This window comes from Chlorocebus sabaeus, chromosome 18 (genome assembly GCF_047675955.1).
Source record: "Chlorocebus sabaeus isolate Y175 chromosome 18, mChlSab1.0.hap1, whole genome shotgun sequence".
Classification (NCBI taxonomy): Eukaryota; Metazoa; Chordata; class Mammalia; order Primates; family Cercopithecidae; genus Chlorocebus; species Chlorocebus sabaeus.
The window spans coordinates 37,058,193-37,085,440 of NC_132921.1; the positions used below are offsets into that span (position 1 = coordinate 37,058,193).

The 27,248-nt window shown below is 39.6% G+C and overlaps 1 protein-coding gene across 2 annotated transcripts in view; it reads left to right on the plus strand.

Moving 5' to 3' along the window:
* EPG5 (ectopic P-granules 5 autophagy tethering factor) overlaps window positions 1-27,248 on the plus strand; it is a 121,205-nt gene that overhangs the window by 62,072 nt on the left and 31,885 nt on the right. For both annotated transcript variants that reach the window (XM_007974156.3, XM_073006345.1), the window contains exons 25-32: window positions 880-1,024; window positions 4,123-4,294; window positions 5,416-5,578; window positions 16,779-16,921; window positions 18,826-18,982; window positions 22,024-22,218; window positions 24,338-24,551; window positions 26,560-26,708. In XM_007974156.3, coding sequence (XP_007972347.3) covers window positions 880-1,024; window positions 4,123-4,294; window positions 5,416-5,578; window positions 16,779-16,921; window positions 18,826-18,982; window positions 22,024-22,218; window positions 24,338-24,551; window positions 26,560-26,708 — 1,338 coding nt within the window. The remainder of the gene's footprint in view (window positions 1-879; window positions 1,025-4,122; window positions 4,295-5,415; window positions 5,579-16,778; window positions 16,922-18,825; window positions 18,983-22,023; window positions 22,219-24,337; window positions 24,552-26,559; window positions 26,709-27,248) is intronic.

Here is a 27,248-nt window from a genome sequence, read left to right on the forward strand (position 1 = left end):
GAGACCAGTATAATGGGCATGCCCTTCTCCCCCTCCCCGCATATGCCATGTGTCTAGTTTCATCTATAGCCCATCCACTTCCTCTTCCATTTTATCTTGGCGGTAATCCCAGAGAGCAGTTGATACATGAAGATTTTAAAAGATAGGGATAAAAAATGACATAACCTAATAGCATACCTAAACATATTAGAAATAATTTTTTATATCAAATATTTAGTCAATGTTCAAGTTTCCACCTTTCTCATAAATGTCATGAAAGTTTTATTTTTATTTTCATAGTTTGAATCAGGATTCACATGTTGTGGTTGGTTGATATGTCTTAAAAATCTGTTTAATGTACAAGTCCTTCCCTTATCCCTTTACTTTTTCTTGCAATTTATTTGTTGAAGAAACCGAGTCATTTGTCCATAGAGGCTCCCCACCATATGGATTTTGCTAACTGTATCTTCATGGTGTAGTTTAACATGTTTTTCTGTCCCTTGTGCTCACTGTAAATTGATAGTTGGATTTAGTGTCTTGATCTAATTCAGATTTGATTATTTTTTATTTTTATTTTTTATCTCTTTAACATTTGCTATTTTTTACCTATGTCTTATAGTATACGTAATGTATTAGCTTTATAATGTATGTGTATAATTTTTAAATATACATATAGGGCTGTTAAAACTTTTTCTAATCATGATACACGAAAAAGTTTTATAGCTACTGCAGAGATTGTTAGAGGGGTCATTTTAATGGCAATTTATCCTAATGCTGGAGGACTTGGAGTAGACCGCTTCATATTGAAACTTACTGGTTCACTTTATAGTTAAATATATAGTTTTATATGTGAATCTATGACTTGTCTGTCAGAGTTAAAATACTGTCGTTCTGTTTCAGGATCTGTGGATGGAGTATTTGAACATGGAGCGCATCTACCATGAGTTTCAGGAGACTGTTGGGCTGTGGACGCAGGCCAAGCTTGAGTCCCATTCCACACCCTGTAGTTCGTCCGTGCAGCTGGACTTCACTGATCCTTTGCTGGGTGGGTCCTGGGAGCACCCACCCCTTCGAATGAGTGAATGAATAATTGAATCAGAGCCATTGAGGGTTGAGGCTGACATACTTTATTCCTCCAGTGTTCATTTTTCCTCCGATGCTTTAAAAAGAGATTTCAGTTTACTTACACAATGGTGTAAAGTGCAACTGTAAATGTAATTACTTTGCAGTTTTAAAAATCGGAAGTCTGTCTTTTTCTTTTATAAACTCTTTTCCTCTGTACCTGGAACTCTTACCTTACAAATGAATCAGATGCCTGAAGTTTATAAGTTACTTGTTTCTCCCAGCACATTTTTCTAGAGAAAGAGTAGTATAAATTACCAGTTAGTTTTCTATGAGGCCACAAAAACCCATTTAAAGTTGCTGATATTTGGGATAACCTATTTTAATTACTGACTATATTTCAAAAATATAGGACATATAATTATAAATTCAATTGTCGACCAAAATTTTACAATATATAGTGTAATAAGACACTGAGGTGATCCAGAGAAATGGAAAATACCTTCTTATTCCAGCTTGCCACTAACCAAAATGCGTTAGTTGTATGAAGAGAGAGAAATAAGAACTTCTCTGGACTTCACGCCATTCATCTGTAAAATGGTGTTAGCTGGTCTCTTCAAAGGCTCTAAAATTTTCCTTGCAATATTTCCTCTCCCTGCATTTTTTTCTTGAAGCAATAATATGTTTTTCTGATTATAAAAGTTATATGTATTAATTTGAAAAATTAAATGATATAGAAAGGTATATATAGAGGAAGGGATGAAAATTGCCCTCAAGCCAGCAACATAGATTCTCATTTTTCTATTCCTGAAAGTTTGTTAAAGAGGAAGAAATATGTGAATAGATCTGGAAACTGTTAAATTATTTCTGTTCATGCCCTTACTTTTGTAGTGTTTCTGTGTTGCCTCAACACTGCCCTAAAAGATGAATTGTTTTTGCTGGAGTTAAGTTAGTAATTTATGAAGCCCTTAGTTTGTTCCAAGCAGTGTCTCAGTGCCTTATATGCACTAACTCAGTCCTCACAAAAACCCTATATTGTGAGGTTATCCCTATTTAGCAGATAAGAAACCCAATTTGTAAGCTGGTTAGGTGACCTGCCCGCATGGGCCACATAGCTGGTTATTGGGCAGAGCCGTCTGACTCCAGAGACCTGCTGTTCACCACTCAGTATTCTACCTCTTGTGTCTGGCGATCACTATGCCTTATACTTCTAAACAAAATTAGGGCCTAGACTTCTAAATAGTGAGTTTCAGGTTTTTCTCAGATGTAAGAGGTTAGTTGATGATTATATCAAATGATTGAATTTGTGGTGTGATTGGTTGTAGGAAAAATTTCACTAGCACCCTTTTTCTTAAACTAAATTTGTTTTATTGGCTTCAATATTTTTGTCAGTCATGGTCCAGAGTGGTGATTACTATTAAATATGAATTTAGATTTTTTGTTTGTTTTTAAAATATCTGTGGTTTTTCTTCTACAGTAACTTATATTGGGTTTGAAAGAGCCCCCAGTTTTCCTTTAGCATCGTGGCCTCTTATGTTGCTTGAAAGGAACTTTAACATACATAGTCACAAGTCTTATCCAGTGATGAATACCTAACTTGGTTACATCTGTGCAAACAGTGATTAGTTCTAGTGGAAAACCACCAGCTATAAGGGATAGTGCTGTACTTGACCTATTTGAAATGTTGAATTCCATCTGTTTGGGGTACAAACAATACAAGTCTCCTTATGCCAAGTAAAGTCATGGCTATTAATTTTTCTTTAATTTTTCTCAACAAGAATAGAAAATGGAATGTTACATCTGGAATGTAATCGGAAATTCATAGTAGTCCCTTAAGTACTTGTTGACTTGACTTATTGACTTGAAATTCCCTTGACCACTGCCCTCCTCTGTTTCTTGCTATTGAAAAGAATTGGGTAGGTAGCAGCATTTTTCTTCATGTTATTCAGTCCCCACCTGCTGTGTGTATAGTGTGGTGAAGGGAGAGGAAGGGAAGATAGGAATCTATTGGCTATCTACTGTGTATTCAGCTCTGTACTAAGTCTAGAAGTATCAAACATTTGAATTTGATTAAACAGTATGAGATCATGTGTAATCTAGGGCAAAGTTGCATGGTAGAGGTTCACCTTTGTGTGTGTGTGTGTGTGTGTGTGTGTGGCAGTGGATTGCTTATTTGGACTCCGTAAATCATTCATTGAGTGAATGAATAAGTAAATGACTGATGGACTATATGACTGCATAAATAGAAGTGCTGAAGGAACTTATGCATATGTCTTCATTCATTTTATCTCTTACTGCATCCAGTCCTCCTGTTCAAACCTTGACCTGATTTCAGATTTTTAACTCAGCTATATTCCATAATGCTTATTCCTTTTTCTTCAATTCCTCTGAACTCTGGATGATGGCATTAAAACCTTAACTAGGCCGGGCGCGGTGGCTCAAGCCTGTAATCCCAGCACTTTGGGAGGCCGAGACGGGCGGATCACGAGGTCAGGAGATCGAGACCATCCTGGCTAACACGGTGAAACCTCGTCTCTACTAAAAAATACAAAAAACTAGCCGGGCGAGGTGGCGGGCGCCTGTAGTCCCAGCTACTCGGGAGGCTGAGGCAGGAGAATGGCGTAAACCCGGGAGGCGGAGCTTGCAGTGAGCTGAGATCCGGCCCCTGCATTCCAGCCTGGGCGACAGAGTGAGACTCCGTCTCAAAAAAAAAAAAAAAAAAAAAAAAAAATCAACCTTAACTAGGTTACCTGCCTCCAGACCTACTCCATTCACTTAAACCATTATTCAGATGATAGCTACCATCTGACTCAAGCTTGCATAGAGCTGTTCACGAGATCCACCTGATACTAGTGTAAGGCACTAGATAGTAGCTTTACACTAATATCAAGTCCAAACTTCTTAGCGTGTCATGCAAGGCCTGTCTAGGGTAACAATTTAAGATCATGAGCTTTAACTCTTTAACTATCGTAAGACTGTAAACTTTTTGAGGATAGGAATGCTGCTGAATTGTACCACATGCTTCTGATCTCCTGCTAATTCACCTGATTGCTCAGTATATATGACTTAATTTTCTTTCAGCTAAAGAAAGAGTTTTAAGTAACTTGCGGAAGCATGAGGCTCCCCAGCCTCCCCTTGTTCTGCACCCAGTGAAGCCTCCTGTGCCAGTTATTTCCTCCGCTGTGCTATTGAGTCAGAAGGACGCCACCCAGCTGGTGTGCACAGACCTGAATCTGTTGCAACAGCAGGCCAGGTAAGACTGTGCAGCCTCAAGGATCATGTTCCCATGCTGGTGGCTTTGACAGTCTGGATGATTTGCTACCTGGAGTGGCTTCCTCGTCAGCATTTTTACCATGAGGATAGTTTGCCCAGCCTGGCCCGGATGGTTCATTTGGTTAACCAAGTTGTGACAAGTCTTCTCATAATTTCACATCAAAATTATGTGGTACTCTCACCAACTATCAATTTCTCGTTTCCTGTGGTCGCATTTCTGAGCATCAGCAGTGCCAGCTAAGATTTTCTTATGCTTCTCATGAAGAGATCTTCTGATATTGGAAAGATGGTGCTGGAAAGGTGCGAAGTGAGAGTTCCTTTCTTTTCTCATTGCTGTACTCTTTACCTCTCTATATTCTTTAAGAAATTGACATAAACATTGATTGAAGTGTGGAAAAGTTATTAAGTATTTTGAGTTCACATGGTGGATACAAAATGATCAACAGTTTAAGGTTTTGATCTAACTTGAGATCTTGTGAGAAGGAGCATATGTGGAGTAAGTCTGTTTCGTTAACAGTAAGCGAGCCTCACTTTTACAAATCCTATGTGAATCAGTTTCTTATTGGTATTTTTTTCCTTGGCTGTTTTTGGTCCAGGCATTTGTTGAGTGTGTGTTGAGTGCACATATAAGCACCTGCCCATTAATGTAATGATACATACAGGTAGACCAGTTTTGATACCCCATGTATGCCATTAGCTTTCTTGGTCTTTGACATTTCATTTTGAGTTGCTAATACCTAAGAAGTCATTGGTACTTACAATTAAGGCACCCCTTGGGGATGATTAAGTTAGGATAGAATTCTCATTTGTTCTTGTAGGGTCTGTTGGTATAACATGGATTCTAAATGAAGCTTTGTTTGTGGCTATAAAGTTGTCTCATTTTTCTATAGGCTTTTCTTTCATTTCTTAGCTTTCTCTTTAGCCTCTCTACCAGGGGAATGATTTGGGTAAGTCTTGGCTCACAACCTTTGGTCCTCTGTTACTATGGTATATGCGTATTTTGCTGCGCTATAATGCTGGCTGTGGATAACTGGAAGCCTTTATCACTTATCATATAACCTTTCCTAAGACTTTCTTTTACCTCCTGATGATGTTTTTCAGAAACGCAGCTCTTCGGGAATCTCAGCAGGTTGCTCTGGATGGTGAGCTGTTGGACACAATGCCAAAGCAGTATGTGAACCGTGAAGAACAGACCACACTGCATTTGGAGTGCAGAGGCAGCAGTGGTAAGAAATGCCAAGGAGCCGCAGTTGTCACGGTTCAAGTAAGTGTTTACATTTCTTCAGAATTTAGAGAATTTTAATTGAGTCCGTAATGTTGGCATGTCACTGAGGAAGATTGAAAGATGTATATGGCACACTGTCTGTGTCCCAAACATTTACTAGTTTTGGGGGGTATGAAAACACTCATAGAGTTAATCACATATTTCTGTAGATATCAGATGAGTCCTATCAGACAGATATTCAAATAGGAATTCAAAAAAAATCAGAATCATTGAGAAGATTCCTAGAGAGAGGGGCTTCAACTGATTCCTTTTATTGTTTGTTTGTTTGTTTTTTTTTGAAATGCACTCCCCAGGCTGGAGTGCAGTGGCACGATCTTGGCTCACTGCAACCTCTACTTCCTGGGTTCAAGTGATTCTCCTGCCCCAGCCTCCCGAGTAGCTGGGATTACAGATGCACGCCATGAGACTGGGCTAGTTTTTGTATTTTTAGTAGAGATGGGGTTTCACCACATTGGTTGGGCTGGTCTTGTACTCCTGACCTGGTGATCCACCCGCCTCGGCCTCCCAAAGTGCTGGGATTACAGGCATGAGCCACCGTGCCTGGCCTCAACTGATTCTTAAAAGACTTTGGTGATGATGCAGTTAGAAGGAATGTGGAAGCAGGGTGGCCATGATGTCATTTAGGGGTCAGTGGCTAGGTCAGCCTGTTCCAAGTGTTTTGGGGTGGTGGTGGGAATTCACGTTGGAAAGGTTGGTGTGCACCATCATTGGGAGCTCTGGCTGTCTGCTGCACATGGCAGGGAGCCCCTGAAGATGAATGTGGGAAGGATATACGGGAAGCAGATTAGTCGGGTGGAGCTTGCTGACAGACAAGAGGAGAGACATGCAACACCGTGACTGAAACTTGAACTGCCTCTCAGAGTTACCTTCTTGCACTGGAATATAGGCAGAATTTGGATCTGCGATATCGTATGGACTTCATGATGGAAGCTTAGCTGAAGTTAGCATGTCATAGCATTTACTTTATGCCAGGCCCTGTCTAAACACTTTAAATAAGTTATTTTATCCTTACAACAACTCTGTGAGGTGGCCATTATCATATTATCTTCTTTTCTCAGGTAAGGAAGTACAGTCACAGAGAAGTTAATTAAGTTGTGCACCTGAAGTGCCACAGCCCGTAAGTGGCAGAGCCAGAAAGGCCCAGACAGTCCGCCTCCAGAGCCAGTGCTCTTTTTAAAGTAGAGATGGGGTTTTTTAGTAGAGATGGGATTTTGCCATATTGCCCAGGCTGGGTTGGTCTCAAACTACTGGGCTCAAGCAATCTGCCTGTCTCGGACTCCCAAAGTCCTGGCATTGCAGGCCTGAGCCACCGCACCCGGCCAGCCTGTGTTCATTAATCACCGCACCGTATTCCTCCTCCGAATGAAGTCAGTATTCCCTAAGCTGAAAGTTAAATGCTTGGAGATGAGCACTGCCTATGTCTAAATCTGTCTACACACAAATGATTCTTTTTTGTTAGCTTTTGGAATTGGAGAAAATTTATTTTACTCCTTCTTGTTTGTCTTTCAGAAATTTCCTTTCTTTTTTTTTGCAAATTTTCATTATAACTCTTCCAATGTCTCCATCAATTTCCTTGGGAGACTCTTTTCTACAAAATGTCTTCTCTGAAATAATCTTTTGTATGTATTGTATTTTTCATTACTTTCAAAATGTATCTCTGATTTTTCAACATAGTTGTATGTGTCTAAAGTTCAGAAATTTGACCTAAAAGTTAGGATGAGTCCACCTTATATTCCTGTATGTTATTGTAAATATGTGCGACTCCTAAACATTGAGTTATCTTTGGCCAGGTGCTTTATACAGTTAGTTTTCTTTTGGTGTATTTTTTTCCCAGTTACTAATGCTGTTGTAGTAAGACCAAGGTAGAAATATTTAAGAAAAAAATCACTTGCTGAAGTAGTAAAACTGGGAGAAAAGTTTGCCAATTTAGGGTGGAGTTTGAGTTAGTGAGGAAAAAACTGAAAATGTATCCGGTTTTAATAAAAAAAAGGGATGTCTTCACCAATTTGTGTTTTTCTATATTTTAAAACTACATATCTTTACCAGACTGTTAATTTTATATAGAGAAGAGAATTCTAAAATGCGTTTTTATAAGTGACAAGTGAGATAACTATAAAGAAATGTTTTTTCAATTCTGGCTGTTGGCTTGCTCTGTGAAGAATTATAAATATTTACTGCCTCAGCTAAAGAACAGGTCTCTTGCCCTAACCTCCTGTTAGCTCTCTGGGTCTTGCAGTGGAAAATACCACCAGGCAAGCCAGGGAGCTGAAACTCTAAGCCTACCAGTGAATTGTCTTTTCCTTTACAGAAAAAGGGATCATAGTATTATATTATTTGTCTGAACCCTTGAATTGAGATTTTAAACATAATCTTTTGCTTTGTTAATTCTGAAATAAAAAGATACACCTTTTCTAAAATGTCTTCTAGGTGATTTTGATTGGAGGGAGGTCAGAGAAAAGATGATTTATGATAAGGACTGATGTGAACATAGCTTAGATGTTTTTACAAACGTACCAAAGTTCTTGTGCTTTCTTTTCTCAAAAGAAAAATTGGGCTGAGCGTGGTGGCTCACACCTGTAATCCTAGCACTTTGGTAGGTCAAGGTGGGGAAATTGCTTGACCTCAGGAGTTCAGCAGCCTGGGCAACATGGAGAAACTCTGTCCCTACAAAAAATATTATACAAAAATTAGCCGGGCATGGTGGCGCACACCTGTGGTCCAAGCTACTTGGGTGACTGAGGCAGGAGGATCACTTAACCACAGGAGGTCAAGACTGCAGTGAGCTGTGATTGTGCCACTGCACTCCAACCTGGGCAACAGAGTGAGACCTTATCTCAAGAAAAGAAAGAAAAATTGGTAATTGCTAATATAGCTTGAAGAAAGAAGGGGGAAAAGTAATGAAGGACAGAGGGAAAAAAGGAGATTTTGCAGAAGCTTAAAGAATTTGAAAAAATAGCTGTATTTTGTGGGCCTAACCTCATTAGAAATATTTAAGTTTTCTTAAAGCAGGTTTTAATTTTCTGCTGGCCTCACTTGTTTGGTTAGTGCCCTGACTTTTAGTCTCACTTGGGAAGTTCTGCAAGCTTGAGATCCCCCACTGATGGCTCCTAGAGGTTCAGTATCAATAATAGTATCGACTGCAGGCAGTGTTTTGCCTGACATGCAGATGAGCCAGAGCAATTAAAAATGTGAAGACAGTGAACAACTTTTACAGGCTGAGACTTAAATAATCTTGAAAGTTATATAATACTGTCATTGCCAGTGGAGGCTATGCCAGGCAGTATTTGCTGGTTGATACTTAGAGGACTTGAAGATAAAAATCTGTTTTGTTACGCATTAATGGCAAAGGGCAAGACAGAGGAAAGCTGAAACTCTACCTGCTATGAAGTTGGAGCATTATCTATGCAAATTGATTGTTTTGCTCTGGTTTTTGGCCAAAGATTATACTTAAATATGAAGCCATCCATTACCCAAATGGATAATTTTGGTTATAGATGACTTTAGTTTTGGAAAAAGAGGTGTTAATGGAGTGTAGAGAGGGTAAGTTCTCAGTGTTTATGACTCATCATGAAACTGTCATTGGGAGAGATTATGTCCTGCACAAGGTAGATTGTGTTATTTTTATACATAAAACTGTAGCCCTCTGTATAGATGTGTCCAGTGACCACCTCATGGCTATGTCCAGTAGTTTTGATTCCTTTTAACATCTTTCTATTGTGATATTGAACTTTATGTAGTCTCATCTCTTCCCTCTGAATCTCTAACCACTTCTCAGTTTCCAGGGTTTCTTCTTCCTCAACTCAAACTCTTAGATTGCTAGTTATCCTGATTCTCTTCTTCATATGACATCATCTTCTTTTGCCTACTGTCTGTGCTGGAGTTCTTAATCTGGGGTCTGTGAATGGTCTTTAGAGAATTGGTGAAGTTCGTGAAAGTGTATGTAAGTTTTTTTTCTGGAGAGTTTTTAACTCCAGTAGATCTCAGAATAGTTCGAAAAAGAACAAAAGAACCATTTACTCATGTGTTGATAATCCTGTTCTGTTTCTCTAGTCCAGAATTCTCTCTTGAGTTCCAAATCTAGATTTCCGCCTGCCTCATTCTAACCGAATGTCCCACAAATACCTCAAACTCCATATTTCTCAAATTAATCTCATCTTTACCTTCCAAATCTCTTCTTCCTATAATTTCACATAGCTGATCTCCCCAGATAGAAACTTAGGCATCAATATCATCTCTTCCAGTTACTCTACCCTACTTCATTCCCGTATTTTCCGTAGTTGCTTCCATATTGGTTCTGCCTCTGAAATAGCTTTCTGAAGCCTCTGACATTCCCTTCTCTGTGTTTCTGTTGCCATTTCTCCATGGTAGGCATACCTCGCTTCTCCCTTGACCTATTGCATTAATTAGATTTCCTCTCCATATCTCTCTCCCTGCCTAGTCTGTTTTCTATTCTCTCATTACTCATCTTTTGAAACAAATCTGATCACATTTCCAGGCTAAAAACCCGTACTTACTTGGCAGTATCAAAAGGAATATGGCCCTTAGTGCCCTTAATAATCTGTTGTTGGTCTTCTTCTAGCAGCATCATTTATCCTGTCCCCCACTTCGCAGACATTTTACTTTTCAGTCATTTAGACTTTCTCCATTTTCTAAATACAACATACACATGAATACCTTTGTTCTTTGCATATGCTGCTTTTGTTCTTCTCCCACCTGTTTCTGACCTCCTTCTGGCTCAACCTTCAGTACTTAGTTCAGGCCAAACCTCTTCTTGAGGTCTTTGCGGACTCTTCCAGTCAAATTGAGATGTTCTTTCCTTCATTGCAGCTTGTGGCTAAATGCTGTTGCAGTCACTTGCTGTTTTGTCCTGCCAGACTGAACTCTTTGGGAATAGGGTTTCCATCTTTATTTGTTTTTAATATTATTATTATTATTATTTTGAGATGGAGTTTTGCTCTTGTCACCCAGGCTGGAGTGCAATGGCGTTCACTGCAACCTCTGCCTCCTAAGTTCTAGCAATTCTCCTGCCTCAGCCTCCCGAGTAGCTGGGATTACAGGCAGGTGCCACCGTGCCCAGCTAATTTTTTTATTTTTAGTGGCGATGAGGTTTCACCATGTTGGCCAGGCTGGTCTTGAACAGCTGACCTCAGGTGATCCACCAATCTCGGCCTCCCAAATTGCTAGGATTACAGGCGTAAGCCACCGTGCCCAGCCTATTTTAAATTTTTTAGTACACCTCTGCTGAAAGGAAGCATCCTTATTTGTAACACACCACTCGTTAGGTGGTGTTACAACCTAATTGTTTTTGTTTTGTGTTATGTGTTATGATTAGTTCTATGTTTTGTGTTATGATTTAGTTCTATGCTGTTACTAGATTTTGAGTTACATAAGGTCAGGGACTTTGTCTTATTCATGTTTATATCATCAGTGCCTCATACAGTCAGTGCTACAAAATGAATGTGTTTGAAGGAATGAACAGCTCTAGATTTATGCCCTTCATAAGTAAGTTCCCTGATTTTAACTATGTTGGAATTTTTTGGATGTTATTTGGCCATGACAGACATCATGGAAATTTCTTATTAAAAATTAACAGTTCATTCTTTGATTGTGCTTACCTTTGCTTTTAAACAGCTTAATACTTTCCGTACTTAAATACTCAACTTAAATACTATACACTACTTACTGTACGTTTTTACTCTAATATAAATGTCTCCCAAATATTCAGTCTTGGGAAGCAGTGAGGATGGTTGCACTGTCTTTCCCAGCCATGTTCACAGTACTTTTGGTCACTTGCTTGGGCACTCTCATGTCCCAGGTATTATGCTAGGTGTTTTGCTTTTATTATCCAACTTAATCTTTTTTTTTTTTAGATAGGGTCTCACTCTGTCGCCCAGGCTGGAGTGCAGTGGTGCCATCTTGCCTCACTGCAACCTCCACCTCCCAGGTTCAAGTGATTCTCTCCGAGTAGCTGGGACTATAGGGGCACACCACCATGCGCAGCTAATTTTTGTATTTTTAGTAGAGATGGACTTTTACCATGTTGACCAGGCTGGTCTTGACCTCCTGACCTCAAGTGATCCGCCCACCTTGGCCTCCCAAAGTGCTGAGATTACAGACGTGAGGCACTGTGCCTAGCTTTTCCAACTTAATCTTCATAGAATGAGGATGAGTTCAGAGAAACAGGTTCAGAGACACTGTGAGACTTGCCAAAGTCACATAGCTAGTGAGTAGCTCCATCAGGATTCAAGCCTACATGTGTCTAAATTCAAGACCCCTACTTCTCCCATTCAGTATTGCCAGGTCATTTTGCTTCAGCTGTTTCAGCTGCAGTTTCTGAATACTTGCAGTGTGATTCTGAGTAAGCTGATCATGACAGTTAAATCTCACGTCAATGAACATAGGTACCATTTCATTTTCTCTCTGAATCTATGTAATAGTATTGCCTTCTTTTTTCAGTGATTGGAGAATTTGTGATCTTAACATTCTAGATTAGATCAGTTTTTAAAAATTAGCTTTATGGGAAATGACTTCAGATTTTAAATACAATTTTTAATGACTCCTTTATTAAGAGTTCAAATTATATCATGAAAGTATTTTATTCCTTAATAGAATTTTTCTGGGAAAGAATGTCCTGGAAATTTCCAGCTATCTGCAAGCGTTTGAGCTATGTATAGCTTGTTTGGGGTATACAAAGGCAAATATATTTTATGGGAAGTGAAACGTGCTTCTTTCTGTGTTCTCTCTTCCCAGTAGAAGCCTCTAACAATTCAGTGATGTTCCTTGGGGAAATGGGGTGATTTATAACTGGGTTCCTTTTGATGTACTTTTGTATTGTGGGTATGCTTGCTGGCTCCAGGATTGATTTATTATCATGTGAAAAATTCGGTCGTTCCTAGAAATGAATGATGGAAAAGACCCACTGAGGGCCACATTATTATAAAAACTGACTGAAGGACATGCTTTGTCCAACTTTTAAATTTAGACAAGGAAACTTTTAAATTTCTGTTTCCACTTAAAATGACTCAAGTGGAGGGGCTTCCACCATGCTACTTTGTTCTATTGTCTACGACTTCTTGTAATTATGAACTGATAGTCATTCCATTGCTCTCACCTTCATTGCAGTAAAAAAAGAAAACTTTCAACAGTAGTGGGAACAATAAACAAAAATAAGTAGACTAGAAAATAATAATTTGGGGAATTTTTTTTTTGTGAGAGAGTCTAAACTTTCCTAAACCAGCTGGTTTTATTTTAGTAGTTTCTACAACATGGAATGGCAATTGTAAAGTTTGAGTAACAAAGTAGGTTTAGTCGTGTCTCTGCATTTTTCCCATCAAGTAGACTCCGGATCCTTTGCCTTTCCACCTCCCTTCATTCTGTGTCTTCCCACCTCATCTCAGATTCTTTCTTTTCCTGTTTGGCTGCTTTCTGTCCAGGCCAGACAGGGGATTCTGTGACATGTGTAGTCCCAGTCTAACTGTATTGGTGACGTATTGAACAAAAAGGCTGACTGCAGATAGTCCTACTTACATTTTAGGATATTAAACATGGGTCTGCTATTTGAAATATTTCAAATTTAATTCAGATACCGGTATTGATTTATTATCTAGTTAAATGCAAGTAATTTCTTTTTTAATCTTTCATTTCTCCAATAGTAAAAATTATTGTTAGCATTATATGTTCTTGAGTATTCACTTTCATGCATTTTGATGTCATAGAGCTTTTTTTCTTCCTTGCTTTTTTTTTTTCTCTTTTTTTTTATTATTAAGTTCTAGGGTACATGTGCACAACGTGCAGGTTTGTTACATATGTATACCTGTGCCATGTTAGTGTGCTGCACCCATTAACTCGTCATTTACATTAGGTATATCTCCTAATGCTATCCCTCCCCCATCCCCCTCCCCACAATAGGACCTGGTGTGTGATGTTCCCCTTCCTGTGTCCAAGTGATCTCATTGTTCAATTCCCACCTATGAGTGAGAACATGCGGTGTTTGGTTTTCTGTTCTTGTGATAGTTTGCTGAGAATGATGATTTCCAGCTGCATCCATGTCCCTACAAAGGACACGAACTCATCCTTTTTTATGGCTGCATAGTATTCCATGGTGTGTATGTGCCACATTTTCTTAATCTAGTCTGTCACTGATGGACATTTGGGTTGATTCCAAGTCTTTGCTATTGTGAATAGTGCCGCAATAAACATACGTGTGCATGTGTCTTTATAGCAGCATTACTTATAATCCTTTGGGAATATCCCCAGTAATGGGATGGCTGGGTCAAATGGTATTTCTAGTTCTAGATCCTTGAGGAATCGCCACACTGTTTTCCACAATGGTTGGACTAGTTTACAGTCCCACCAACAGTGTAAAAGTGTTCCTATTTCTCCACATCCTCTCTAGCACCTGTTGTTTCCTGATTTTTTAATATTGCCATTCTAACTGGTGTGAGATGGTATCTCATTGTGGTTTTGATTTGCATTTCTCTCATGGCGAGTGATGATGAGCATTTTTTCATGTGTCTATTGGCTGTATGAATGTCTTCTTTTGAGAAGTGTCTGTTCATATCCTTTGCCCACATTTTGATGGGGTTGTTTGTTTTTTTCTTGTAAATTTGATTTAGTTCTTTGTAGGTTCTGGGTATTAGCCCTTTGTCAGATGAGTAGATTGCAAAAATTTTCTCCCATTCTGTAGGTTGCCTGTTCACTCTGATGGTAGTTTCTTTTGCTGTGCAGAAGTTCTTTAGTTTAATTAGATCCCATTTGTCAATTTTGGCTTTTGTTGCCATTGCTTGTGGTGTTTTAGACATGAAGTCCTTGCCCATGCTTATGTCCTGAATGGTATTACCTAGGTTTTCTTCTAGGGTTTTTATAGTTTTAGGTCTAACATTTAAGTCTGTAATCCATCTTGAATTAATTTTCGTATAAGAAGTAAGGAAAGAAGAAGTTTTGTAAAGATTTTTAATACAACATTGGTGAGTTTTACACCAGGAAGTTACTATTGTCACAGTCATAAAAAATAGGTGCTTAGTGTATTGTCAGATTTATGCTGTGCTGGGGTTCTGGGTAAGTAAAACAAATAGGAAGGACCATTGCCCTTCAGGAACTTTTTTTTTTTTTGAGACGGAGTCCCATGCTGTCGCCCTGGAGTGCAGTGGCATGATCTGAGCTCACTGGAACCTCTGCCTCCTAGGTTCAAGCAATTCGCCTGCCTCAGCCTCCTGAGTAGTTGGGATTACAGGTGCCTGCCACCACACCCGCCTAATTTTTGTATTTTTTAGTAGAGATGGGGTTTCACCATGTTGGCCAGGCTTGTCTCAAACTCCTGACCTCAAGTGATCCACCCGTTTCGGCCTCCCAAAGTGCTGGGATTACAGACGTGAACCACCATGCCCAGCTGCTCTTCAGGAACTTTTATATAGAATTTATGATAATAACCCTGGGCCTCATAAGTGACATAAGAGCCTCAGGTAATAAGTTTGTGAATTAAGTATTTACATTATTTATAAAGGATACGTTTAATCATTGCAGCAGTGGCTGAAGACTGGGTTTGGGCAGGTGCATGTAAAGGAAAAATGTAGACCCTAATGCTCCCCCATGTGATTGGGGAAGAATGTAGAATTTGGAACTCTTGCCTTCTAAATGGAAGTCTTGCCTTCTAAATGTTCTGGTCTCTTCAGCTGTACCTGTAAGTCCACACTCCCTGGCCTCCATTTCAAAGCCTCCCTAAGAGGGCTCTCTCAGCTCCCCAGTCTGAGTTTACTGCACCCTGCAACCCTGGCTGGGCTCCTCCTTCCTGTCTCTCTGTCCCACATCCCCCACAGCTGTCATGTCAGTTCTGTGTTTGTGTTGCAATCTGGGCCCAGGATGTCTTCTCTTTTCTTCTGCCTCTATCCACATCCAAAAAATGACATTAAAATTCCATAAACAAACCAGTTGTGTATGTCACTATCAGTCAGAGAAAGGGTTTGTTGATGGCTTCTCAAATAAGAAAGGCTAATCTTAAAAAAGGATAGTCTTTTGAGTTGAAAAAAATTTAGTTTTTTTTTTTTTAAGGAAGCTCAATAAATTCTCCTTTTCACACCTTTACTGAAAACCAATAAAAATTTCATAAAAGACCAGCTTCTAGGAACCTAATTGATGAATTTAGGAATTAGCCAGTTGCTCTTTCCTTGGCATGCAGTTGGTTTGGGCATTTCCCCATATATTATATTATTTTGTTGTTTGTTTTATGATTATATTTTCTTCCTTTCAAAATGCCATTTGTGAGCAGCATCTGTGTCATCTTTTTTTTTTTTTTTTTTTTTTTTGAGACGGAGTCTCGCTCTGTCCCCGAGGCTGGAGTGCAGTGGCCGGATCTCAGCTCACTGCAAGCTCCGCCTCCCGGGTTTACACCATTCTCCTGCCTCAGCCTCCCGAGTAGCTGAGACTACAGGCGCCCGCCACCTCGCCCGGCTAGTTTTTTGTATTTTTTAGTAGAGACGAGGTTTCACCGTGTTAGCCAGAATGGTCTCGATCTCCTGACCTCGTGATCCACCCGTCTCGGCCTCCCAAAGTGCTGGGATTACAGGCTTGAGCCACCGCGCCCGGCCTGTGTCATCTTTTTTAACGCTAGGCACACGTGTATGCAGCCCGAATGTTTGGAGTTGTGTTTTGTGTGTTGGATTGAGAGCACACAGAAGGGCTATGGCTGGGGAGCCATGATCAGCAGAGGAGGGCTTCCTGTGCTTCAAGGAGAGCCTCAGTGGTAGAAGACATGCAGTCTGTTTTTGATGAGGACTTTAGGGGTTGAAACATAAGTGAAATAGTATCCTACAAAAGGCTTTGAACTATTGATAAATTAATTCAAGATCTTATCAGTTTATAAGGCAGTCATATAGAGAGATACAAATTTTGGTATTTTTATAAGACAGTAATTCTATTTAATTTAAGTTTGAGTCTTCATGGAAAACCTGAGATTCTTTACAGGCATGAGCCACTGTGCCCAGCCTTGAAAACCTGAGATTCTTGAACAGTGTTTTGACAAAGTTTCTCGATCACCTTGAAGTTCAATTGAGAGTTTTAAGTTAAATTATAATATTAGTTGTAATAATATTCTCTTGGTCATATGCCTATTGTGTTTGTAATAAAATATCTATTCTAGAAACATGGGGGGGGGATGTCTTTTGATAACTTTAATTTTTATTAGTTTGAAGGCATGCATAAGAATGAAGCCATAAGCCAACAGCTTCATGTTTTACGGAAAGAAGTGAAACAGTTGCAAGCAGAAGCTGCTAAACCACCATCACTTAATATTGTGGAAGCTGCTGTACATGCAGAAAACTTGATCACGTAAGTTTTGTGGGCATTATAATTTGAAATACTGTTTTGTTATCATGAATAGTAATCATACATGCTACTATACCACCACCACCCCTGTAGCACCCACAGATTAATTTAGTACGGACATCAGCAAACTATGGCCTTTGAATCAAATCTGGCCTGCTACTTATTTTTATAAATAAAGTTTTATTGGAACACAGCCATCCCCATTTACTTATAATTTCTATGGCTTTTATGCTGCAACAGCAGGACTGAGTGGTTGTAACAGAGATATAAAGCAGAAAATATTAACTATCGGGCCCTATATAGAAAAGGTTTGCTGACCCCTGAATTGTGAGATGATACAGCGCATTGAAATTAAGTTATGGAGAGATGTAGTGCTTATGTTTTATATCAAAGTCACATTTACCCAGGAACTTATCATTGTCAACTCAGATGACTGAACAAAGTTCATAGCACAATTATTTAGGGGAATCAGGGCTCTCAAGTGTGGTTGTGAACTTGCATTTGACCATCGTGGTTTTCTTTTGGCTTTCGTTGTGGCTTACTCTTACTGTCCTCTTTCTTTCCAAAGCCACTATGACATGACTTGGGAGGTGGGCTTGACTCTGCCTTTACTTTAAGGTGACTGACTCCACATTCTAGTTCTAGCAGCTGATCCCCTCAGTAGAGTAGGATGGTGTATGGAGGGGAGCATTGAGTCCTTCTGTGTGTGGGCTGGGGCACCTGGGAAGGAGAAGGAGACCAGGCAAACAAGAAGTTGATGTTTCTTTTACTGGGAAAGGGACACAAAAAGGTGTGAGAATTGGAAGGGATATCTTTATTCTAGGATCTTATTCTATACAGAAATCTTTATCTCAACTTTAGTTAGTGTTTTGGGTTTTAAAATGTAGAGAAGGCAGGGTTTTGTGTTTAAAAAAATTATATAAATATTATATAAAAAGTTAAATAACAAATTATGAATTACATGCAAACTATGAACATTTTTAATAAGGATGAGAATGTTAATTAGTCCTTATAGCTGATTTTTTTTTCCCTAGGAGAATATGAAATCATTACTAAGTATTGGAAATTGGCCAGATGCAGTGGCTCATGCCTGTAATCCCAGCACTTTGGGAAGCCAAAGCAGGTGGATCACTTGAGGTCAGGAGTTTGACACAAGCCTGGCCAACATGGTGAAACCCCGTCTCTACTAAAAATACAAAAATTGGCTGGGTGCAGTCGCTCATGCCTGTAATCCCAGCACTTTGGGAGGCCGAGGCGGGCAGATCACTTGAGGTCAGGAGTTCAAGACCAGCCTGGCCAACGTGGCGAAACCCCATCTCTACAAAAATACAAAAAAATTAGCCGGGCATGATGGCGGGTTCCTGTAATCCCAGCTCCTTGGGAGGCTGAGGTGTTAGAATTGCTTGAACCCAGGAAGTGGATGTTGCAGTGAGCTGAGATTGTGCCGTTTCACTCCAGCCTGGGTGACAGAGTGAGACTCCGTCAAAAATAAATAAATAAATAAAATAAATAATAAAAGAAAATAAGTAAAAGAAAATAAAAATACAAAAATTAGCCAGGTGTGGTGGCGTGTGCCTGTGATCCCAGCTACGCAGGAGAATCACTCAAACCCAGGAGGCAGAGGTTGCAGTGAGCCGTGATCACGCCACTGCATTCCAGCCTGGGCAACAGAATGAGACTCTGTCTCCAAAAAAAAAGAAAAAAAAAGAAAAAGAAAAAAAAAATCGGTTGTCAATAAAATTAGAAGATAATATATTTACTCCATGAAATATTTTTAAAGTGACATTTTCGTGGGCGCTCTGAGGATTCTTAAGAATATTGCCTGAGAAACGTAGGGTATCAAAGAAGGCGTTGTGAGTATGGAATCTTTTACTGTAGACCGCAGTCTTACCCACATTTTCCCACAGGGCCTTAGTGAATGCCTACAAGTTGCAGCCTACACCTGGGATTCAGAAAGTTGGCATTAGCCTTTTCTTTACTATTGTGGATTACGTCAGCGATGAGACGCAGCGTCATCCCCCAACAAGGCAGTTCTTTACTTCCTGCATTGAGATCTTGGGACAGGTAAGGCTATTTGTACCTTTTGCCTTGATCAGATGATGAGTCTCCGCAGTGTCTTCATTAGAGATAGTCAGCATTAACTTCAGACTTACATTACAGGTTCAGAGTCTTACCCAAGTCAGAAGCCTCTTGGAGTTGTAGGCTTCTCAAGATACGATTAGAACTGTTGGTATAGAACTTTGCTTCTCATACAAGGGAGATTAAATTATTCGTATTTGAAAGTCTGGGGAGACATCAGAATTTGTCATATATCTTTGGTGTTCTTAACAATAACATTACTAAAGCTCTTCATTGTTTATAAAAATACTTTCCAGTTTGTTTATTTCATTCTCATGGGAATCTGTGTGATTGAGATTCCCATCTTAAAGATGAGAAAACTAGGTTCTAGAAGATGAAGTGACTGGCCTAAAGAATACAGTTGGTGAGTGTGGAGCTGAGACTGAATCCCAGGGCTTCTGACAACGCTCAGTGCTTGCCCCACCTCCCCACTGCTGTGTCCTGGTTGCTAGCCTTGGTCAACATTTATTTGTTTGTTTATTTATTTGGCTTACAGTTACATAGATGGATATTTAACAAGGGCAAGGGTAATCATGCAGATTTATGAAATGTTTCATAAAAGAAAGGAAAACCTCTTGTTTGAAATATGTAAACACCAATTAACCATGTACTGTCACCCAAATTTAACTGAATGAGTACTTATTTATTGGATGTTTATAAGGAAGTAATGCTGAACAGGTATTATCATCGATTTTTTTGTAGGAAGTTTTTTATCCTGATCATAAAATTAATGTGTGATGGCCGGGCACAGTGGCTCACACTTGTAATCCCAGCACTTTGGGAGGCTGAGGCAGGCAGATCACCTGAGGTTGGGAGTTCGAGACCAGCCTGACCAACATGGAGAAACCCTGCCTCTACTAAAAATACAAAATTAACTGGGTGTGGTGGTGCATGCCTATAATCCCAGCTACTCAGGAGACTGAGGCAGGAGAATCTCTTGAACCCGGGAGGCAGAGGTTACAGTGAGCCAAGATCATGCTGTTACACTCCAGCCTGGGCACGAGCAAAACTCCGTCTCAAAAAAAAAAATTAATGTGTGCTTATTATAAGCAATGCAGACAGTATAGAAAGTATGAAGAAGAAAAATTTCTTATAATCCTAACTACCTGGAGATACTGATTACATAGCTAACATTTCATTATAGTTTGTCTTGTATATGTGTTTCTATTTGTAAACATGATATTTCATTTCTACATATATAGAGATATATAGATATGGATAGGCACTTAAAATAGGCTTATGCTATTTTGTAACCTCCTTTTTCATTTAAACACATCTTTTAGACATTATTTCATGTTAATAAATACAGACTTATATCATGACGTTGCATGTCTGTGTAGTGTTCCTTGATACAGATTTATTACAGTGTGTTGAGCTAGTGTTTGATGGACAGATATTTAGGTAGATTGTTTTGCTACAATAAGACTGAGGTAAATATTCTTGTATGTCTTTGTGAACCTGTCAGACTATTTTCTTTAGGATAATTTCTTAGAGGTATGATTGCTGTGTCAAAGGAATTTGATACACATTGTATATTTGACGTTTTACATCATACTTGATACAGTTACACTGCCTTCCCTGGGAAGTTTGCACCTATTTATGCTATCATTGCAGTGTTTGAGTTTGTTATTCTTCATACCATAACCAACATTAGGAATTCTCCTTCTTTCTAAGTTTTGCTAATCTGATAAGGGAGTGGTATTTCATTATTATTTTAATTTGTTCTTCTTTAAGTACTTGTTAAGTTATATGCCTTTTCTTATGTTTATTGGCCATTTATATATACTTTTGTGAATTGCTGATTATGGTCCTTTGTACATTTTCTGTTGGAGTTTCTTGTTTTTTGATTGCTTTGAAAGAGCTGCTCACACTATTAACCTGGCATCTGGAATGTGTTATAAATACATTTTTTTAGTTTGTCATTTTTTTCTTTAATTTTATGATTATTTTTTATCTTATAGAAGTTAAAATTTTAATATATTCGAGCCTATCAGTCTTGTTCTTTTATTGTTTTTGCCTTTGGTCAACCATATGAAAGCCTTCCTGCCGGTGAAATTGTTTCAATTTTTGCTTATATTCTAGTATTTTTTAATATTAGAACCAAGTTAAAACAAGATGATGTCATCTTGATTATATATTATTATGAAAGTTAGTTTTTGAGAGGTATTAAATACACCTCTCACTAAAATCTATAACCTGGAAGTTTTGTTTTCCTGACGTAATGCAGCACCATGCTGGGTAATGTAGTAATCATGGTGGGGACATTGCACGTTTGTGGATTCAAAGTACCGCAATATTTTAATCTCTTAAAAATCTTGTAGTACAGTTAACTCATTTTATTTATTTTATTTTATTTTATTTTATTTTATCTTATTATTTTATTTTATTTTATTTTATTTATTTTATTTTATTTTATTTTATTTTATTTTTTATTGAGACCGAGTCTGGCTCTGGAGTCGCCCAGGCTGGAGTGTGATGGCACGATGTCAGCTCACTGCAACCACCACCTCCCGAGTTCAAGCAATTCTCCTGCCTCAGCCCCCCAAGTAGCTGGGATTACAGGTGCCCACCACCACATCTGGCTAATTTTTGTAGTTTTAGTAGAGATGGGGTTTCACTATGTTGGTCAGGCTAGTCTGGAGCTCCTGCCCTCAGGTAATCCACCCGCCTCAGCCTCCCAAAGTGTTGGGATTACAGGCATGAGCCACTGCACCTGGCCTAACTCAGCATTTTCTATATGTGGCTTGTTGATTCTTCAGAATTTCTAATATTCTTCAGATTTATGGATTCTTCAAAATTTCTAATATTACTGACATTGGAAGCAATAGGCTTATCTATGTTGATTTTAGCTGTCTTTTGATTGTTTCAGACTTTCATTTAGAAAAAAATTCGATTCACCTTATTTGGTGACCCTTAAAAATTTGCTTGCTTAAATAAAGGTTGTAAGGGAAGAATCTAGTGACATTTTTCCTTTTTATTTTTCCAAGGTGTTTATCAGTGGCACTAAATCAGAGTGCAGAAAAGTACTTGAGACCATTCTGAAGAACAGCAGGCTCTGCTCCCTGCTGTCTCCTTTCTTTACTCCCAATGCTGCGCCCGCGGAGTTCATACAGCTGTATGAGAAAGTGGTCAAGTTTCTAAGCGAGGACAACAGTGATATGATTTTCATGCTGCTAACCAAGGTAAGATGTAATTCCATCCTCACCATATTGTTGAAACATAGCAATGATTGTCGCTTCCTACTTCACAGAAATAAAGGGACCTCTGAAGTTTTGTTTCCAGGTACAGCAGAGGCTAAGAGGCCTTTTTCACAGTTTGCATAAGCTTCAAGCAGTCTGACCCCACAGCTGCTGCTTAGCGGGGTGGAGTGTTGGTTGTGTTGTATAGCAGTGGTCTCCAACCTTTTTGGCACCAGGGACTGGTTTTATGGAATACAGTTTTTCCAGGGACTGGAGTAGGGGGGATGGTTTTGGGATGAAATGGTTCCACCTCAGATCATCAGGCATTAGATGGAGCGTGGAACCTATATCCTTCACACGCACAGGTCACAATAGAGTTCATGCTTCTATGAGGATCTAATGCCATGGCGATCTGACAGGAGGTGGGGCTTGGGGACCCCTGTTGTATAGGGTAGTCTTATTCCACTTAGTGTAAAGAGGACCTAATTCCCATCCCTTTTTAAAACAATATAGTTTTGAAAATATTCATATTAGTAGTTTAGTACATCCTTTTTTAAAATTTATCTTGAATTTATGCCTAAATTGTGTTTGACAAAAGTTTTATTAGTCTCATATTTAGAATAAGCTGGATCTAAGCAAATTGCCTTTGATCTCATTCTGAATATTAACTCTGTTAATATTATTAGATTTCATATTAATGTATTAATATTAATATATAACATTAGAATATTAACTATTAGACCTAGGTAATGAGTTTACTTAACCAGTTGAGAATTTCAGAGTCTTAACTACTTTACCTCCACTTGTATTTCTCTTGCATCTATGAATCAACAGAACCTTGGCAGTTTTGGTCAGGTACGGTGGCTCATGTGTGTAATCCGAGCACTTTGGGAGGCCAAGGCATGAAGATTGCTTTAGTGTAGGAGTTTGAGACCAGTCTTGCCAAAACAGAGACCCTGTCTCTACAAAAAAAAAACAACAAAAAACAAGGTAGTGGTACTCCCAGCTACTTGGGAGGCTGAGGTGGGAGAATTGCTTATGCCCTGGAGGTTGAGGCTGCAGTGAGCTGTGACTGCACCACTGCACTCCAGCCTGGGTGATGGAGTGAGATCTGTTGTGAAAAAAAAAAAGACAAAAAACCTTGACAATTTTAGGGCCTAGAGATTGATCTCAGCCTATAATGGAGGAGAACATGTTTTATAGTTTGGGATTTGGGAAGGGAATATCAACAGTCTGAATTTTATTAACTGAGACAGGTAACTGATGCAGACCCAGAAACAAGGCTGTTAAATTGAGACAGTTTCATAAAGTGGCTGCTCATTTGTGGCATTGTCACCAGTGAAGGAGAGCTACGAAGTTCTGATCCAGGTCTTGGAGAGGAAACTTATTATAAGACAGAAATATATGAGTCTCTGAGGAACAGTATAAAATTATAAGCCAATAATGAATCATCAGTAAGATTTTTAAATTGCAAGAAAAGCACACAGAGCTAAGAAAACTGCCTCTGAGATTCTAGATAGTAACATAGAAATAGATGCATAATGGCACCAATTAGTGAACTCCTTTTTTTTTTTTTTTTTTTTTTTGAGATGGAGTTTTGCTTTTGTTGCCCAGACTGGAGTGCAGTGGCGCGATCTCAGCTCACTGCAACCTCCGCTTCCCAGGTTGAAGCAATTCTCCTGTCTTAGCCTCCTGAATAGCCAGGATTACAGGCATGCACCACCATGCCTGGCTAATTTTGTGTTTTTGGTAGAGACGAGGTTTCTCCATGTTGGTCAGGCTGGTCTTGATCTCCTGATATCAGGTGATCTGCCTGCCTCGGCCTCCCAAAGTGCTGGGATTATAGGTGTTAGCCACCGAAGGTGTGAGCCACCGCACCTGGCTCAATTAATGAACTTTTTGTATTCTTTTATGTACTTCTTTTTTTATTATTTATTTATTTATTTTGCAATTAGCTTCCTCTGGTTGAATCTTTTATGTATCTGTTTATACATTTTAGTTTCAATTTTTATAAAATGCTGGATAATTTTTGGCCTTTAAACTAAATTTACACAGATTTCTCTCCTCTTAAACTATTTTTCTAGTGTAAATAAAATGACTTTTTGTTTCTTTTTCTTTTTAGTTCGATCTTAAACAATGGTTAAGCACCACTAAACCTCCTCTGTCTGATCGTACCAGGCTTCTGGAGTCCATTCACTTGGCACTTACTGCCTGGGGCCTTGAACCAGATGAGGATATTTTGATGCCATTTAATCTTTTCTGTAAGCACTGGACTTATCTTCTTCTCTACCAGTTTCCTGACCAGTACAGTGACATTCTCAGGCTGCTGATGCAAAGTAAGTGTCTTCATTTAATTATAACTAACTAGATCTTAGTGAATATTCAATATCACATTTTTTCATTTTGCAGATGTCATTCAAAGGTATGAAAATAATACCAGTGTAGGAGTTTAGAATCACTGATTGTCATCTAAAGGGCTTGATGAACAAGGCCCAAAAAATTGTTACTGTAAATATGGCCAGTTATTGTTCTAAACGTGAGAATGGGCTCTAATTTGGGCAAGGCAGCACCTAGAATTTGGTGGAGTCCACAGTCATGTAACTACTTCTTTGCCTTGACTTTTCAGCTTTCTTGAAGTGGGGTGGGGAAGGACCAGCTTACTCTGCAGATGACAGATCTGGCAAAGCAGGGAGCTTGTGCCTTATGACATTTTGGGAGTTTTTCCTTTCTAATTTTTTTACCCTTGTTTTTTGCAAATTAATTTTATCCATATATAATGATAGACGTTATTTATATTTACCAAGGGAAAGAGCAGCATTACAATCTCCACATTCCTGCCACTTCTGTTGTCCTCCTCTTAAATTTTCCATGGCAGTTTTAGAGCTTAGAGGAGAAATAAATAGGGTAGGCTTTTTTATTTTTGGAGTTTTACTAGGCAGTAATTTTATTAAAATTTGATAAATGAGATAGTATTTACTTTTTTCATGCAAACTTCATACCGTTTATATTTGTAGTAGAAAAAGAAATTTTGCTTTATACCAAATTTTTGTGTTACATAATAGAAATTGTTTGATGGATAAGTTAATGATCCAGTGTATTGGGTTACCCAAAGGGCCCTGAAATGTGTAGTCTCTAATTTTCAGAACACTTCAAGCTTTCATTGTTTCCTACAGAGGCAGGTTGCAGGGTGGGTGGAGAATGTTGGAAGGGAAATTCATTTCTACAAATTTCAATGAATATGTGCATAGCTAATTTTTGCTCTAAGCTTTTAAAGTTTGATATAGTGCGTGTTGTGGATTTTTCCCTGAAATCTTTTAAAGAGATTGTAAACCATTTATACTAGACCACTATTGACTTGAATTTAGTAGGAAATTTATTCTTACCAAGATAAGTAATTCAGACTTAAGAATAACAATACGATACCTCTCAGATGTCCTGAGCTGCTGCCTCCTGGTTTCTTTCTCCTCCCTGGCTACCATGTTGATGTTGCCTTGGGAGCATCCTTTGCTCTTCTACTGCATTCATTCCCTCTGGGTGAGCCCATTGTTTTCCCTGATGTCACTGCCGTCTTCTAGGCATGTGTGATTTCTACAGCACTAGCTTAATTTCGGGGCGCTGTCCTAAGATCCAGACCCCAGTGGCCACTGGGCACAGACTGGTCACTGTCCCCCAGGTACCTCACACGGGACATAATGCAGCTGGTCTCACCATCATTCTCCTCAGACCTGCTCCGTGAACCTGTTATCTTACTTGATTCTCATGTTCACTCTGGATGGAAAGTACTTTAGGAGGTATTACTCCTGTCCTATGGGATGGGAAGTTATTAAGTACCAGAACTGGAACTAGTTCAGAATACGGGCTTGGACTTGCCCAGCTCTTCCATGCTGCCTCTGGGTCTTGGTTTTGGGGAATTTGGGGGCTGGTAGGAGACCCCTTCGGAGAGCCCAGGCCCTGAGTTGCCTTCAGCACGTAGTCTCCATTGTCCTGTCACTGTTGTTTCTGTCACACTCATAGATAGCTGTGGTCCCCCAGCCAGGAGAGTGGCACTGGCACCATTCCCCAGCCAGGGTCGGAGGGTCAGGTCTCCCACCCCTCTGAGTGTAGCTTCAGCAGCGCTCACTCCCAGCAGCGTCACCAGGAACCAGGAAAACCATATGTGCGGGCAGCCAGTTCTTCTCTTAGGTTCTCTTTACTTGGGCCTCCTCACTCTAGATACCCCTGTGAGTTTGTTTTGGATTTTGGTTTAATTTTTATTACTTTGTAAGGTACTCGTATTCTTTGTTACAAGTTAAAACACTTCTTTTGGGAAAGCCGCTGACTTGCTCTTCCTGTCCCTGCCGGCAGGCTCCGCGGAGCAGCTGCTGAGCCCCGAGTGTTGGAAAGCGACTCTGAGAGCCCTGGGCTGCTGCGCCCCCAGCTGCCAGCAGGGGGCAGCGTCCGCCGAGGGCGCCGTGCTTCCCAACTCTTCCGATGCGCTCTTGTCAGACAAGCAGGTGTGTAGCTTTTGGTCTCTGATGTGTTTGTGCATATCTTTTTTATTTCCCTTGCTATTTATTTTTTAAACAGTTGGAAAACTTTTGTGTGTTATTTTTAAGAGCCATGTGTTTTTCTTTGTTAAGTGCTTTGCTTCCCTCATGTCCCATTTGTCCAGGTGGCTCACTCCATTCCCCTGAGTCTAATTCTTGCCCATGTGTCTGAGACAAGGGCAGTCACTCCCCTGTAGATCTTTCCTGCCCACCCTAGCCCATTGGCCTCCACCCTGAGACCACTGCTCAGGTTTCTATGATGCAGTGTCCCATGGAGCTCTCGGTTTTATCCATTCTGTTTGATATGGGTTTGCATGAGAATTTATTTGAAATAATGATTCCACTGCTTTAGAAAAGGTTTGATTGAAACCCATTGTTGGCCGGGTGTGGTGGCTCATGCCTGTAACCGCAGCACTTTGGGAGGCCAAGGTGGGCGGATCACTTGAGGCCAGGGATTCGAGACCAGCCTGGGAAACATGGTGAAACCGTGGCTCTACTAAAGAATAC